Below are 17,319 nucleotides of genomic sequence, written 5' to 3'. Positions count from 1 at the left end.
CAGAGGCGCTGGGAGGGAGAGGAGTGGGGAGGCAGAGGCGCGCTGGGAGGGAGAGGCGCGCGGGGAGGGAGAGGAGTGGGGAGGCAGAGGCGCGTGGGGAGGCAGAGGAGCGGGGGGAGGGAGAGGAGTGGGGAGGGAGAGGAGTGGGGAGGCAGAGGAGCGGGGGGAGGGAGAGGAGTGGGGAGGCAGAGGAGCGAGGGGAGGGAGAGGACTGGGGAGGCAGAGGAGCGAGGGGAGGGAGAGGAGTGGGGAGGCAGAGGAGGGAGAGGAGGGAGAGGAGTGGGGAGTCAGAGGAGCGAGGGGAGGGAGAGGAGTGGGGAGTCAGAGGAGCGAGGGGAGGGAGAGGAGTGGGGAGGCAGAGGAGCGAGGGGGGGGTGAGGGAGAGGAGTGGGGAGGCAGAGGCGCGCTGGGAGGAAGAGGAGTGGGGAGGCAGAGGCGCGCTGGGAGGGAGAGGAGTGGGGAGGCAGAGGTGCGCTGGGAGGGAGAGGAGCGGGGAGGCAGGGGCTGGGAGAGGAGCGGGGAGGCAGAGGCGCGAGGGGAGGGAGAGGAGCGGGGAGGCAGGGGCTGGGAGAAGAGTGAGGGGAGGGAGAGGAGCGGGGAGGCAGAGGCGCGAGGGGAGGGAGAGGAGCGGGGAGGCAGGGGCTGGGAGAAGAGTGAGGGGAGGGAGAGGAGCGGGGAGGCAGAGGCGCGCTGGGAGGGGGAGGAGGGGGAGGAGCGGGGAGGCAGAGGCGCGCGGGGAGGGAGAGGAGTGGGGAGGCAGAGGCGCACAGGGAGGGTGAGGAGTGGGGAGGCAGAGGAGGGGGGAGGGAGAGGAGTGGGGAGGCAGAGGAGCGGGGGGAGGGAGAGGAGTGGGGAGGCAGAGGAGCGGGGGGAGGGAGAGGAGTGGGGAGGCAGGGGAGCGGGGGGAGGGAGAGGAGTGGGGAGGCAGGGGAGCGAGGGGAGGGAGAGGAGTGGGGAGGCAGAGGAGCGAGGGGAGGGAGAGGAGTGGGGAGGTAGAGGAGGGAGAGGAGTGGGGAGGCAGAGGAGCGAGGGGAGGGAGAGGAGGGAGAGGAGTGGGGAGGCAGAGGAGCGAGGGGAGGGAGAGGAGTGGGGAGGGAGAGGAGTGGGGAGGCAGAGGAGCGAGGGGAGGGAGAGGAGTGGGGAGGCAGAGGAGCGAGAGGAGGGAGAGGAGTGGGGAGGCAGAGGAGCGAGGGGAGGGAGAGGAGTGGGGAGGCAGAGGAGTGGGGAGGCAGAGGAGCGAGGGGAGGGAGAGGAGTGGGGAGGGAGAGGAGTGGGGAGGCAGAGGAGCGAGGGGGGGTGAGGGAGAGGAGTGGGGAGGCAGAGGCGCGCTGGGAGGGAGAGGAGTGGGGAGGCAGAGGCGCGCTGGGAGGGAGAGGAGTGGGGAGGCAGAGGCGCGCTGGGAGGGAGAGGAGCGGGGAGGCAGAGGCGCGAGGGGAGGGAGAGGAGCGGGGAGGCAGAGGCGCGCTGGGAGGGAGAGGAGTGGGGAGGCAGAGGCGCGCTGGGAGGGGGAGGAGCGGGGAGGCAGAGGCGCGCTGGGAGGGAGAGGAGTGGGGAGGCAGAGGCGCGCTGGGAGGGGGAGGAGTGGGGAGGCAGAGGCGCGCTGGGAGGGAGAGGAGCGGGGAGGCAGGGGCTGGGAGAGGAGTGGGGAGGCAGAGGCGCGAGGGGAGGCAGAGGAGCGGGGAGGCAGGGGCTGGGAGAAGAGTGAGGGGACGGAGAGGAGCGGGGAGGCAGAGGCGCGAGGGGATGGAGAGGAGCGGGGAGGCAGAGGCGCGAGGGGATGGAGAGGAGCGGGGAGGCAGAGGCGCGAGGGGAGGGAGAGGAGCGGGGAGGCAGGGGCTGGGAGAAGAGTGAGGGGAGGGAGAGGAGCGGGGAGGCATAGGCATGCTAGGAGGGAGAGGAGCGGGGAGGCAGAGGCGCGTGGGGAGGCAGAGGCGCACGGGGAGGGTGAGGAGTGGGGAGGCAGAGGAGCGGGGGGAGGGAGAGGAGTGGGGGGAGGGAGAGGAGTGGGGAGGCAGAGGAGCGGGAAGGCAGAGGAGCGAGGGGAGGCAGAGGAGCGAGGGGGGGGTGAGGGAGAGGAGTGGGGAGGCAGAGGAGCGAGGGGAGGGAGAGGAGTGGGGAGGCAGAGGAGCGAGGGGGGGGTGAGGGAGAGGAGTGGGGAGGCAGAGGCGCGCTGGGAGGGAGAGGAGCGGGGAGGAGAGAGGCGCGTGGAGGGAGACGCGCCGGGAGAGAGGCGCGCGTCTTCCAAAAAATAAGCCGAACACTCATTTCCTTCTGTTTTTATATCTTTGGTTTATTCTTTGGGATCCATGGAGGTGCCATTATGACGACCCTTGTGTGTACAACGCACCGTATGATGTCATCAGTAGCTGCTGGTGATGTCATATGGGGCACTAACATTTCGGGTGGTTGTTTGGCACCGATACGTGGCGGCGCAGCAGGAGGCTGTGACGATCGAGCCCCTTATGGCACCAAATGTCCTGTATGTGTAAGGAATGGGCCTGGCGGATGAGGCATGGCGTATCTACACCCTTCCGCCAGGTGACGAGTTGGGCTCACGGAAGCCATGTTGGATCTGCAGTTTGTCTAGAGGATTCGTAGGTGGTTGGTGGAGGGGGCCGATCAGGCAGGAGATTCAGGAACTTCTATCTTCACTTGGCCCGGGGGTTTCTGAAGTTACGTCCAGCAAACTTTGCTTTGTCGCCCAGCTCCTCCTCAATTCTGCAGAAGAAATAAACCGGTTGTGGTCAGCGACACGGGGGCCATATCCCAGTGCTGCCGTGGGCGCTGCCCTTCTCTAGATCATGTTTATGCCCACATCTAACCCTCCAGCTATAAATAATAACACGTGGGTGCACGGCCGCGGCACAGGCCTTACCTCATCAGCTGGTTGTATTTCGCCAATCTCTCTGACCTGCAGGGGGCGCCGGTCTTAATCTGGGAAAACAATGAGCACAATATTATTTATTGTGCTGGTGGTTTTATTTGTGTGATGTGGAAAGCCCATGTGTGTACCTTCTCTTCACCAGTGCTGTGCACAGTCCCTGTCCTCCCTTGTCCTGTGCACGGTCCCTGTCTTCCTCCTCCTCACCAGTCCTGTACACGGTCCCTGTCTTCCTCCTCCTCACCAGTCCTGTACACAGTCCCTGTCTTCCTTACCAGTCCTGTACACGGTCCCTGTCTTCCTCCTCACCAGTCCTGTACACGGTCCCTGTACTCCTCCTCCTCCTTACCAGTCCTGTACACGGTCCCTGTACTCCTCCTCCTCCTTACCAGTCCTGTACACGGTCCCTGTACTCCTCCTCCTCCTTACCAGTCCTGTACACGGTCCCTGTACTCCTCCTCCTCCTTACCAGTCCTGTACACGGTCCCTGTACTCCTCCTCCTCCTTACCAGTCCTGTACACGGTCCCTGTACTCCTCCTCCTTACCAGTCCTGTACACGGTCCCTGTACTCCTCCTCCTCCTCACCAGTCCTGTACACGGTCCCTGTCTTCCACCTCCTCACCTGCCCTGTACACTGTCCCTGTCTTCCACCTCCTCACCTGCCCCCTGTACACTGTCCCTGTCTTCCACCTCCTCACCTGCCCTGTACACTGTCCCTGTCCTCCTCATCATCAGTCCTGTACTCTGTCCCTGTCCTCCCTTGTCCTGTGCAGTGTTTCCTCCTCACCAGTCCTGTACACAGTCCCGGTCTTCCTCCTTACCAGTCGTGTACACAGACCCTGTCCTCCTCACCTTTCCTGTACGTGGTACCTCTGCTCCTCTTCACCTGTCTTGTGTGCAGTCCCTATATTTCCTTATTCCTCCCCTGTCCTGCACACAGTTCCAGTCCACCTCCTCACCTGCCATGTACACAGTCCCTGTCTGCGTCATCACCAGTCCTGCATACAGTCCCAGTCCTCTTTACATGTCCTGTAAACAATCCCTGTCCTCCTCCTCCAGTCCTGCACAGTCCTTGTCGTGGGTGCAGTCCGTGTCCTCCTCCTCGCCTCTCCTGTGTGCAGTCCCTGTTTTTCCTTCCTCCTCCCCTATCCTGTGAGCAGTCCCTGCCCTCCTTCTTTCCTGTCCTGTGTTCCCTCGCCTGTCCTGTGTTCCCTCGCCTGGGTGCAGCCAGTCTCCCCTTCCTCCTTGCTTGTCCTGTGCGCGCAGTTCCTGTCTCCCCTTCCTCCTCGCCTGTCCTGTGTGCGCAGTTCCTGTCTCCCCTTCCTCCTCGCCTGTCCTGTGCGCAGTTCCTGTCTCCCCTTCCTCCTCGCCTGTCCTGTGCGCAGTTCCTGTCTCCCCTTCCTCCTCGCCTGTCCTGTGCGCAGTTCCTGTCTCCCCTTCCTCCTCGCCTGTCCTGTGTGCGCAGTTCCTGTCTCCCCTTCCTCCTCGCCTGTCCTGTGCGCGCAGTTCCTGTCTCCCCTTCCTCCTCGCCTCTCCTGTGTGCAGTCCCTGTTTTTCCTTCCTCCTCCCCTATCCTGTGAGCAGTCCCTGCCCTCCTTCTTTCCTGTCCTGTGTTCCCTCGCCTGGGTGCAGCCAGTCTCTCCTTCCTCCTCGCCTGTCCTGTGCAAGCAGTTCCTGTCTCCCCTTTCTTCTCACCTGTCCTGTGCACAGTCCCACCACCAGGTCAGCAATGAAGGTGTCTTCTGTCTCTCCGGAGCGATGGCTGACCATGACACCCCATCCATTAGACTGAGCCAGCTTACAGCTATAGAGATAAAATATAAACAGTTACATAAGTTACGTCAGATCTGACCAATCAGAAATCTCTGTCCTGCGGAATCACAGAGGTGGCCCCCCCAGACACCGGGGGTACAATTATATTACCCCCTCAGTCCTCTGTTTACCACCAGTCGTTTTGTTAGCAAAGGTAAACTGCCGAAGGACATACACCAGGGGTGGGGGGAGGCCGGATGTTATACACCGGGGAAGATGGAGGGGCCGGATGTCAGACACCAGGGTGCAGATGGGGGAGCCGGATGTCAGACACCAGGGTGTAGATGGTGGGCCGGATGTTACACACTGGGGGGGTGTTGTAGGGGCCGGATGTTACACACTGAGGGGAGATGGAGGGGCCGGATGTTATACACTGAGGGGAGATGGAGGGGCCGGATGTTACACACTGGGGGGAGATGGAGGGACCGGATGTTATACACTGAGGGGAGATGGAGGGGCCGGATGTTACACACTGAGGGGAGATGGAGGGGCCGGATGTTACACACTGGGGGGAGATGGAGGGACCGGATGTTATACACTGAGGGGAGATGGAGGGGCCGGATGTTACACACTGAGGGGAGATGGAGGGGCCGGATGTTACACACTGAGGAGAGATGGAGGGGCCGGATGTTATACACTGAGGGGTGATGGAGGGGCCGGATGTTATACACTGAGGGGTGATGGAGGGGCTGGATGTTATACACTGAGGGGTGATGGAGGGGCTCGATGTTACACACTGAGGGGTGATGGAGGGGCCGGATGTTATACACTGAGGGGTGATGGAGGGGCCGGATGTTATACACTGAGGGGTGATGGAGGGGCTGGATATTATACACTGAAGGGAGATGGAGGGGCTGGATGCTATACACTGAGGGGAGATGGAGGGGCTGGATGTTACACACTGGGGGGGTGTTGTAGGGGCCGGATGTTACACACTGGGGGGAGATGGAGGGGCCGAATGTTACACAGTGAGGGGTGATGGAGGGGCCGGATGTTATACACTGAGGGGAGATTGAGGTGCTGGATGTTATACACTGAGGGGAGATGGAGGGGCCGGATGTTACACAGTGAGGGGTGATGGAGGGGCTGGATGTTACATACTGGGGGGAGATGGAGGGGCCGGATGTTACACACTGAGGGGAGATGGAGGTGCTGGATGTTATACACTGAGGGGAGATGGAGGTGCTGGATGTTATACACTGAGGGGAGATGGAGGGGCCGGATGTTATACACTGAGGGGAGATGGAGGGGCTGGATGTTATACACCGGGGGGAGATGGAGGGGCCGGATGTTATACACTGAGGGGAGATGGAGGTGCTGGATGTTATACACCGGGGGGAGATGGAGGGGCCGGATGTTATACACTGAGGGGAGATGGAGGGGCTGGATGTTATACACCGGGGGGAGATGGAGGGGCCGGATGTTATACACTGAGGGGAGATGGAGGGGCCGGATGTTATACACTGAGGGGAGATGGAGGTGCTGGATGTTATACACCGGGGGGAGATGGAGGGGCCGGATGTTATACACTGAGGGGAGATTGAGGTGCTGGATGTTATACACTGAGGGGTGATGGAGGGGCTGGATGTTACATACTGGGGGGAGATGGAGGGGCCGGATGTTATACACTGAGGGGAGATGGAGGTGCTGGATGTTATACACCGGGGGGAGATGGAGGGGCCGGATGTTATACACTGAGGGGAGATAGAGGGGCCGGATGTTATACACTGGGGGGAGATGGAGGGGCCGGATGTTATACACTGAGGGGAGATAGAGGGGCTGGATGTTATACACTGGGGGGAGATGGAGGGGCTGGATGTTATACACTGAGGGGAGATTGAGGTGCTGGATGTTATACACCGGGGGGAGATGGAGGGGCCGGATGTTATACACTGAGGGGAGATAGAGGGGCTGGATGTTATACACTGAGGGGAGATGGAGGGGCCGGATGTTATACACTGAGGGGAGATAGAGGGGCTGGATGTTATACACTGGGGGGAGATGGAGGGGCTGGATGTTATACACTGAGGGGAGATTGAGGTGCTGGATGTTATACACTGGGGGGAGATGGAGGGGCCGGATGTTATACACTGAGGGGAGATGGAGGGGCTGGATGTTATACACTGAGGGGAGATTGAGGTGCTGGATGTTATACACTGGGGGAGATGGAGGGGCCGGATGTTATACACTGGGGGAGATGGAGGGGCCGGATGTTATACACTGAGGGGAGATGGAGGGGCCGGATGTTATACACTGGGGGAGATGGAGGGGCTGGATGTTATACACTGAGGGGAGATGGAGGGGCCGGATGTTACACACTGGGTGAGATGGAGGGGCCGGATGTTATACACTGAGGGGAGATGGAGTGGCTGGATGTTATACACTGAGGTGAGATGGAGGGGCTGGATGTTATACACTGAGGGGAGATGGAGGGGCTGGATGTTATACACTGAGGGGAGATGGAGGGGCCGGATGTTATACACTGTGGGGAGATGGAGGGGCCGGATGTTATACACTGAGGGGAGATGGAGGGGCCGGATGTTACACACTGAGGGGAGATGGAGGGGCCGGATGTTACACACTGAGGGGAGATGGAGGTGCTGGATGTTATACACTGAGGGGAGATGGAGGGGCTGGATGTTATACACTGGGGGTGATGGAGGGGCCGGATGTTATACACTGAGGGGAGATGGAGGGGCTCGATGTTATACACTGGGAGTGATGGAGGGGCCGGATGTTATACACTGAGGGGAGATGGAGGTGCCGGATGTTATACACTGGGAGTGATGGAGGGGCCGGATGTTATACACTGAGGGGAGATGGAGGTGCCGGATGTTATACACTGAGGGGAGATGGAGGGGCCGGATGCTACACACTGAGGGGTGATGGAGGGGCCGGATGTTACACACTGAGGGGAGATGGAGGTGCTGGATGTTATACACTGGGAGTGATGGAGGGGCCGGATGTTATACACTGAGGGGAGATGGAGGTGCCGGATGTTATACACTGGGAGTGATGGAGGGGCCGGATGTTATACAATGAGGGGAGATGGAGGTGCTGGATGTTATACACTGGGAGTGATGGAGGGGCCGGATGTTATACACTGAGGGGAGATGGAGGTGCCGGATGTTATACACTGGGAGTGATGGAGGGGCCGGATGTTATACACTGAGGGGAGATGGAGGTGCCGGATGTTATACACTGAGGGGAGATGGAGGTGCTGGATGTTATACACTGGGAGTGATGGAGGGGCCGGATGTTATACACTGAGGGGAGATGGAGGGGCTGGATGTTACACACTGGGGGGAAATGGAGGGGCTCGATGTTATACACTGAGGGGAGATGGAGGGGCTGGATGTTATACACTGAGGGGAGATGGAGGTGCTGGATGTTATACACTGAGGGGAGATGGAGGGGCCGGATGTTATACACTGTCGGGAGATGGAGGGGCTGGATGTTATACACTGGGGGGAGATTGAGGTGCTGGATGTTATACACTGAGGGGAGATGGAGGGGCTGGATGTTATACACTGAGGGGAGATGGAGGTGCTGGATGTTACACACTGAGGGGAGATGGAGGGGCCGGATGTTATACACTGGGGGGAGATGGAGGGGCCGGATGTTATACACTGGGGGGAGATGGAGGGGCTGGATGTTATACACTGTGATGAGATGGAGGGGCTGGATGTTACACACTGTGGGGAGATGGAGGGGCTGGATGTTACACACTGTGGGGAGATGGAGGGGCTGGATGTTACACACTGTGGGGAGATGGAGGGGCTGGATGTTATACACTGGGGGGAGATGGAGGGGCTGGATGTTATACACTGGGGGGAGATGGAGGGGCTGGATGTTATACACTGTGGGGAGATGGAGGGTTGGATGTTACACACTGGGGGGAAATGGAGGGGCTGGATGTTATACACTGAGGGGAGATGGAGGGGCTGGATGTTATACACTGAGGGGAGATGGAGGGGCCGGATGTTACACACTGAGGGGAGATGGAGGGGCTGGATGTTACACACTGAGGGGAGATGGAGGGGCCGGATGTTATACAGTGAGGGTGATGGAGGGGCCGGATGTTACACACTGAGGGGAGATGGAGGGGCTGGATGTTATACACTGAGGGGAGATGGAGGTGCTGGATGTTACACACTGAGGGGAGATGGAGGGGCTGGATGTTACACACTGAGGGGAAATGGAGGTGCTGGATGTTATACACTGAGGGGAGATGGAGGGGCCGGATGTTATACAGTGAGGGTGATGGAGGGGCCGGATGTTACACACTGGGGGGAGATGGAGGGGCCTGATGTTATACACTGAGGGGTGATGGAGGGGCCGGATGTTATACACTGAGGGGTGATGGAGGGGCTGGATGTTATACACTGAGGGGTGATGGAGGGGCTCGATGTTACACACTGAGGGGAGATGGAGGGGCTGGATGTTATACACTGAGGGGTGATGGAGGGGCCGGATGTTATACACTGAGGGGTGATGGAGGGGCCGGATGTTATACACTGAGGGGTGATGGAGGGGCTCGATGTTACACACTGAGGGGAGATGGAGGGGCTGGATGTTATACACTGAGGGGAGATGGAGGTGCTGGATGTTATACACTGGGGGTGATGGAGTGGCCGGATGTTATACACTGAGGGGAGATGGAGGGGCTGGATGTTACACACTGGGGGGAAATGGAGGGGCTGGATGTTATACACTGAGGGGAGATGGAGGTGCTGGATGTTATACACTGAGGGGAGATGGAGGGGCTGGATGTTATACACTGAGGGGAGATGGAGGTGCTGGATGTTATACACTGGGGGTGATGGAGGGGCCGGATGTTATACACTGAGGGGTGATGGAGTGGCCGGATGTTATACACTGAGGGGAGATGGAGGTGCTGGATGTTATACACTGAGGGGAGATGGAGGTGCTGGATGTTATACACTGAGGGTAGATTGAGGTGCTGGATGTTATACACTGTGGGGAGATGGAGGGGCCGGATGTTATACACTGAGAGGAGATGGAGGTGCTGGATGTTATACACTGAGGGTAGATTGAGGTGCTGGATGTTATACACTGAGGGGAGATGGAGGGGCCGGATGTTATACACTGAGAGGAGATGGAGGTGCTCGATGTTATACACTGAGGGGAGATGGAGGTGCTGGATGTTATACACTGAGGGGAGATGGAGGTGCTGGATGTTATACACTGAGGGGAGATGGAGGGGCTGGATGTTTTACACTGAGGGTGATGGAGGGGCTGGATGTTAGACACTGAGGGGAGATGGAGGTGTCGGATGTTATACACTAGGGGAAGATGGAGGAGCCGGATGTTATACACTGAGGGGTGATGGAGGGGCCGGATGTTACACACTGAGGGGAGATGGAGGGGCCGGATGTTACACACTGAGGGGTGATGGAGGGGCTCGATGTTATACACTGAGGGGAGCTGGAGGGGCCAGATGTTACACACTGAGGGGAGATGGAGGGGCCGGATCTTACACACTAAGGGGAGATGGAGGGGCCGGATGTTATACACTGAGGGGAGATTGAGGTGCTGGATGTTATACACTGAGGGGAGATGGAGGGGCTGGATGTTATACACTGAGGGGAGATGGAGGGGCCGGATGTTATACACTGAGGGGAGATGGAGGGGCTGGATGTTACACACTGAGGGGAGATGGAGGGGCTGTATGTTATACACTGGGGGCGATTGAGGTTGTGAGGAGCTGCCCACTTACTAAAGACTAAGAGACTTTTCCAGCATGGAGCACCGATTCCGTCAATATTATTATTGTGTTTTATTAGGGATTTGCTGTGTTTTATTAATGCTCTGCTTGCTCGTTAGTTTATGTACACTAACTTTACTTGCAAATTGTTCAGCATTCCAGTAATCTCATCAGTTTCTCAGAAGCCTTAAATCATTGTCCAAACAGCGGCTAGACCCATAGTGTGAGTGTTAATTGTAGACACAGCGGTGCCGTCACCACAGAGGGTCTTATATGCAGTCTCAGGTGAAGGCTCCTGGAATATTCTTTATTGTTTCAGCTAACAGTAAATGCTTAAGGGGGAGGGTGTCATCACTTCTGACTTTTGAGGGGCCTGAGCCCAGAGAGGGAAAAGCAACATGTTTTAGTGAAACGTGGGTGGAAGGACGCCGAAGGGATAGAATCTATGGCTGTGGACATGGAGCTGATGGATGGATGGCTTACGGAGTGTTGGAGATCAGTTATCAACTAAGCTGGATAAGCGTGCTGCAGTTGTGGATATGTCGTTTGGATCTAAACTTTCCTGAAGGACGGCTGCTCCTGGATACCTGTGCTTCCATCGTGTTATCTGTCATCTAGAGGATCATGGACTGTGGCTACAGACTATACTGGCTGGAGATGCGAAATCTGTGGGCCAACCAATAGTTGTGAGACAGTGAATACGGCCTGATACAAAGCCAGTGGAACTACTGATCCCAGGTTGGGAACTTAAGGACTGAGAGAACAGTATTTTGGCCATTTACCTGGAATTGCTTTATTACCATGGCTGTGATCAATAAAATATTGTTGCATCGTTAACCTGCCTAGGAGATTACTTACAACCCACAACCTCAGATCTTTACAGAGGTGCCGGATGTTATACACTGAGGGGAGATGGAGGGGCCGGATGTTACACACTGAGGGGAGATGGAGGGGCTGGATGTTATACACTGAGGGGAGATGGAGGGGCCGGATGTTATACACTGAGGGGAGATGGAGGGGCCGGATGTTATACACTGGGGGGAGATGGAGGGGCTGGATGTTATACACTGGGGGGAGATGGAGGGGCTGGATGTTATACACTGAGGGGAGATGGAGGGGCCGGATGTTATACACTGAGGGGAGATGGAGGGGCTGGATGTTATACACTGGGGGGAGATGGAGGGGCTGGATGTTATACACTGAGGGGAGATGGAGGGGCCGGATGTTATACACTGAGGGGAGATGGAGGGGCCGGATGTTATACACTGGGGGGAGATGGAGGGGCTGGATGTTATACACTGAGGGGAGATGGAGGGGCCAGATGTTACACAGTGAGGGGTGATGAAGGGGCTGGATGTTACACACTGAGGAGAGATGGAGGGGCCAGATGTTATACACTGAGGGGTGATGGAGGGGCTGGATGTTACACACTGAGGGGAGATGGAGGGGCCGGATGTTACACACTGAGGGGTGATGGAGGGGCCGGATGTTATACACTGAGGGGAGATGGAGGGGCCGGATGTTACACACTGAGGGGAGATGGAGGGGCCGGATGTTACACACTGAGGGGAGATGGAGGGGCCGGATGTTACACACTGAGGGGTGATGGAGGGGCTGGATGTTACACACTGAGGGGAGATGGAGGGGCCGGATGTTACACACTGAGGGGTGATGGAGGGGCCGGATGTTATACACTGAGGGGAGATGGAGGGGCCGGATGTTATACACTGAGGGGAGATGGAGGGGCCGGATGTTACACACTGAGGGGAGATGGAGGTGCTGGATGTTACACACTGAGGGGAGATGGAGGGGCCGGATGTTAAACACTGAGGGGAGATGGAGGGGCTGGATGTTATACAGTGAGGGGTGATGGAGGGGCTGGATGTTATACACTGAGGGGAGATGGAGGGGCCGGATGTTACACACTGAGGGGAGATTGAGGTGCTGGATGTTATACACTGAGGGGAGATGGAAGGGCCGGATGTTACACACTGAGGGGAGATAGAGGTGCTGGATGTTATACACTGAGGGGAGACTGAGGTGCTGGATGTTATACACTGAGGGGAGACTGAGGTGCTGGATGTTATACACTGGAGGGGAGATGGAGGGGCCGGATGTTACACACTGAGGGGAGATAGAGGTGCTGGATGTTATACACTGAGGGGTGATGGAGGGGCCGGATGTTATACAATGAGGGGAGACTGAGGTGCTGGATGTTATACACTGAGGGGAGACTCTGGTGCTGGATGTTATACACTGAGGGGAGACTGAGGTGCTGGATGTTATACACTGGAGGGGAGATGGAGGTGCTGGATGTTATACACTGAGGGAGATGGAGGTGCTGGATGTTATACACTGAGGGGAGATTGAGGTGCTGGATGTTACACACTGAGGGGAGATAGAGGTGCTGGATGTTATACACTGAGGGGAGACTGAGGTGCTGGATGTTATACACTGAGGGGAGACTGAGGTGCTGGATGTTATACACTGAGGGGAGACTGAGGTGCTGGATGTTATACACTGGAGGGGAGATGGAGGGGCCGGATGTTACACACTGAGGGGAGATAGAGGTGCTGGATGTTACACACTGAGGGGAGATTGAGGTGCTGGATGTTACACACTGAGGGGAGATGGAGGGGCTCGATGTTATACACTGGGGGAGATTGAGGTGCTGGATGTTATACACTGAGGGGAGATTGAGGTGCTGGATGTTATACACTGGGGGGAGATGGAGGTGCCGGATGTTACACACTGGGGGGAGATGGAGGGGCCGGATGTTATACACTGAGGGGAGATGGAGGGGCCGGATGTTATACACTGAGGGGTGATGGAGGTGCCGGATGTTATACACTGAGGGGAGATGGAGGTGCCGGATGTTACACACTGGGGGGAGATGGAGGGGCCGGATGTTATACACTGAGGGGAGATGGAGGGGCTGGATGTTATACACTGGGGGGAGATGGAGGTGCTGGATGTTATACACTGAGGGGTGATGGAGGGGCTGGATGTTACACACTGGGGGGAGATGGAGGGGCCGGATGTTACACAGTGAGGGGAGATGGAGGGGCTGGATGTTACACACTGAGGGGTGATGGAGGGGCTGGATGTTACACACTGAGGGGTGATGGAGGGGCTAGATGTTACACACTCGGGGGAAACGGAGGGGCCGGATGTTACACATTGAGGGGTGATGGAGGGGCTGGATGTTACACACTGAGGGGTGATGGAGGGGCTGGATGTTACACACTGGGGGGAAATGGAGGGGCCGGATGTTACACAGTGAGGGGTGATGGAGGGGCCGGATGTTACACACTGAGGAGAGATGGAGGGGCCAGATGTTATACACTGAGGGGTGATGGAGGGGCTGGATGTTACACACTGAGGGGACATGGAGTGGCCGGATGTTACACACTGAGGGGTGATGGAGGGGACGGATGTTATACACTGAGGGGAGATGGAGGGGCCGGATGTTATACACTGAGGGGAGATGGAGGGGCCGGAAGTTACACACTGAGGGGAGATGGAGGGGCCGGATGTTACACACTGAGGGGTGATGGAGGGGCTGGATGTTACACACTGAGGGGAGATGGAGGGGCCGGATGTTACACACTGAGGGGTGATGGAGGGGCCGGATGTTATACACTGAGGGGAGATGGAGGGGCCGGATGTTATACACTGAGGGGAGATGGAGGGGCCGGATGTTACACACTGAGGGGAGATGGAGGTGCTGGATGTTACACACTGAGGGGAGATGGAGGGGCCGGATGTTACACACTGAGGGGAGATAGAGGGGCTGGATGTTACACAGTGAGGGGTGATGGAGGGGCTGGATGTTATACACTGAGGGGAGATGGAGGGGCCGGATGTTACACACTGAGGGGAGATGGAGGGGCCGGATGTTATACACTGTGGGGAGATGGAGGTGCTGGATGTTATACACTGGGGGGAGATGGAGGTGCTGGATGTTACACACTGGGGGGAGATGGAGGGGCCGGATGTTACACACTGAGGGGAGATGGAGGGGCCGGATGTTATACACTGGGGGTGATGGAGGGGCTGGAGATTATACACTGAGGGGAGATGGAGGGGCCGGATGTTATACACTGAGGGGAGATGGAGGGGCCGGATGTTATACACTGGGGGTGATGGAGGGGCTGGAGGTTATACACTGAGGGGAGATGGAGGGGCTGGATGTTACACACTGGGGGGAGATGGAGGGGCCGGATGTTACACACTGAGGGGAGATGGAGGTGCTGGATGTTATACACTGAGGGGTGATGGAGGGGCTGGATGTTACACACTGGGGGGAGATGGAGGGGCCGGATGTTACACAGTGAGGGGAGATGGAGGGTCTGGATATTATACACTGGGGGTGATGGAGGGGCTGGATGTTACACACTGAGGAGTGATGGAGGGGCTGGATGTTACACACTGAGGGGTGATGAAGGGGCTAGATGTTACACACTCGGGGGAAATGGAGGGGCCGGATGTTACACTCTGAGGGGTGATGGAGGGGCTGGATGTTACACACTGAGGGGTGATGGAGGGGCTGGATGTTACACACTGGGGGGAGATGGAGGGGCCAGATGTTACACAGTGAGGGGTGATGAAGGGGCTGGATGTTACACACTGAGGAGAGATGGAGGGGCCAGATGTTATACACTGAGGGGTGATGGAGGGGCTGGATGTTACACACTGAGGGGAGATGGAGGGGCCGGATGTTACACACTGAGGGGTGATGGAGGGGCCGGATGTTATACACTGAGGGGAGATGGAGGGGCCGGATGTTACACACTGAGGGGAGATGGAGGGGCCGGATGTTACACACTGAGGGGAGATGGAGGGGCCGGATGTTACACACTGAGGGGTGATGGAGGGGCTGGATGTTACACACTGAGGGGAGATGGAGGGGCCGGATGTTACACACTGAGGGGTGATGGAGGGGCCGGATGTTATACACTGAGGGGAGATGGAGGGGCCGGATGTTATACACTGAGGGGAGATGGAGGGGCCGGATGTTACACACTGAGGGGAGATGGAGGTGCTGGATGTTACACACTGAGGGGAGATGGAGGGGCCGGATGTTACACACTGAGGGGAGATGGAGGGGCTGGATGTTATACAGTGAGGGGTGATGGAGGGGCTGGATGTTATACACTGAGGGGAGATGGAGGGGCCGGATGTTACACACTGAGGGGAGATTGAGGTGCTGGATGTTATACACTGAGGGGAGATGGAAGGGCCGGATGTTACACACTGAGGGGAGATAGAGGTGCTGGATGTTATACACTGAGGGGAGACTGAGGTGCTGGATGTTATACACTGAGGGGAGACTGAGGTGCTGGATGTTATACACTGGAGGGGAGATGGAGGGGCCGGATGTTACACACTGAGGGGAGATAGAGGTGCTGGATGTTATACACTGAGGGGTGATGGAGGGGCCGGATGTTATACAATGAGGGGAGACTGAGGTGCTGGATGTTATACACTGAGGGGAGACTCTGGTGCTGGATGTTATACACTGAGGGGAGACTGAGGTGCTGGATGTTATACACTGGAGGGGAGATGGAGGTGCTGGATGTTATACACTGAGGGAGATGGAGGTGCTGGATGTTATACACTGAGGGGAGATTGAGGTGCTGGATGTTACACACTGAGGGGAGATAGAGGTGCTGGATGTTATACACTGAGGGGAGACTGAGGTGCTGGATGTTATACACTGAGGGGAGACTGAGGTGCTGGATGTTATACACTGAGGGGAGACTGAGGTGCTGGATGTTATACACTGGAGGGGAGATGGAGGGGCCGGATGTTACACACTGAGGGGAGATAGAGGTGCTGGATGTTACACACTGAGGGGAGATTGAGGTGCTGGATGTTACACACTGAGGGGAGATGGAGGGGCTCGATGTTATACACTGGGGGAGATTGAGGTGCTGGATGTTATACACTGAGGGGAGATTGAGGTGCTGGATGTTATACACTGGGGGGAGATGGAGGTGCCGGATGTTACACACTGGGGGGAGATGGAGGGGCCGGATGTTATACACTGAGGGGAGATGGAGGGGCCGGATGTTATACACTGAGGGGTGATGGAGGTGCCGGATGTTATACACTGAGGGGAGATGGAGGTGCCGGATGTTACACACTGGGGGGAGATGGAGGGGCCGGATGTTATACACTGAGGGGAGATGGAGGGGCTGGATGTTATACACTGGGGGGAGATGGAGGTGCTGGATGTTATACACTGAGGGGTGATGGAGGGGCTGGATGTTACACACTGGGGGGAGATGGAGGGGCCGGATGTTACACAGTGAGGGGAGATGGAGGGGCTGGATGTTACACACTGAGGGGTGATGGAGGGGCTGGATGTTACACACTGAGGGGTGATGGAGGGGCTAGATGTTACACACTCGGGGGAAACGGAGGGGCCGGATGTTACACATTGAGGGGTGATGGAGGGGCTGGATGTTACACACTGAGGGGTGATGGAGGGGCTGGATGTTACACACTGGGGGGAAATGGAGGGGCCGGATGTTACACAGTGAGGGGTGATGGAGGGGCCGGATGTTACACACTGAGGAGAGATGGAGGGGCCAGATGTTATACACTGAGGGGTGATGGAGGGGCTGGATGTTACACACTGAGGGGACATGGAGTGGCCGGATGTTACACACTGAGGGGTGATGGAGGGGACGGATGTTATACACTGAGGGGAGATGGAGGGGCCGGATGTTATACACTGAGGGGAGATGGAGGGGCCGGAAGTTACACACTGAGGGGAGATGGAGGGGCCGGATGTTACACACTGAGGGGTGATGGAGGGGCTGGATGTTACACACTGAGGGGAGATGGAGGGGCCGGATGTTACACACTGAGGGGTGATGGAGGGGCCGG

General features: G+C 57.6%; 1 protein-coding gene across 1 annotated transcript in view; it reads right to left on the bottom strand.

The window, feature by feature from the left end:
- Positions 1-2,264: 2,264 nt before the first annotated feature.
- Positions 2,265-17,319, bottom strand: part of ENO3 (enolase 3) — a 70,579-nt gene continuing 55,524 nt past the window's right edge. The window contains exons 10-12 of the mRNA XM_073651063.1: positions 4,578-4,686; positions 2,876-2,934; positions 2,265-2,718 (exon numbers count right to left, since the gene is read on the bottom strand). Coding sequence (XP_073507164.1) covers positions 2,649-2,718; positions 2,876-2,934; positions 4,578-4,686 — 238 coding nt within the window. The 3' untranslated portion in view covers positions 2,265-2,648. The remainder of the gene's footprint in view (positions 2,719-2,875; positions 2,935-4,577; positions 4,687-17,319) is intronic.

Source organism: Phyllobates terribilis, unplaced genomic scaffold, assembly GCF_046119375.1.
Source record: "Phyllobates terribilis strain yellow unplaced genomic scaffold, ASM4611937v1 Scaffold_11__3_contigs__length_659146591, whole genome shotgun sequence".
Taxonomy (NCBI): domain Eukaryota; kingdom Metazoa; phylum Chordata; class Amphibia; order Anura; family Dendrobatidae; genus Phyllobates; species Phyllobates terribilis.
Note: the sequence above shows the minus strand (reverse complement) of the source record. Positions and strands in the feature narration are given on the sequence as shown.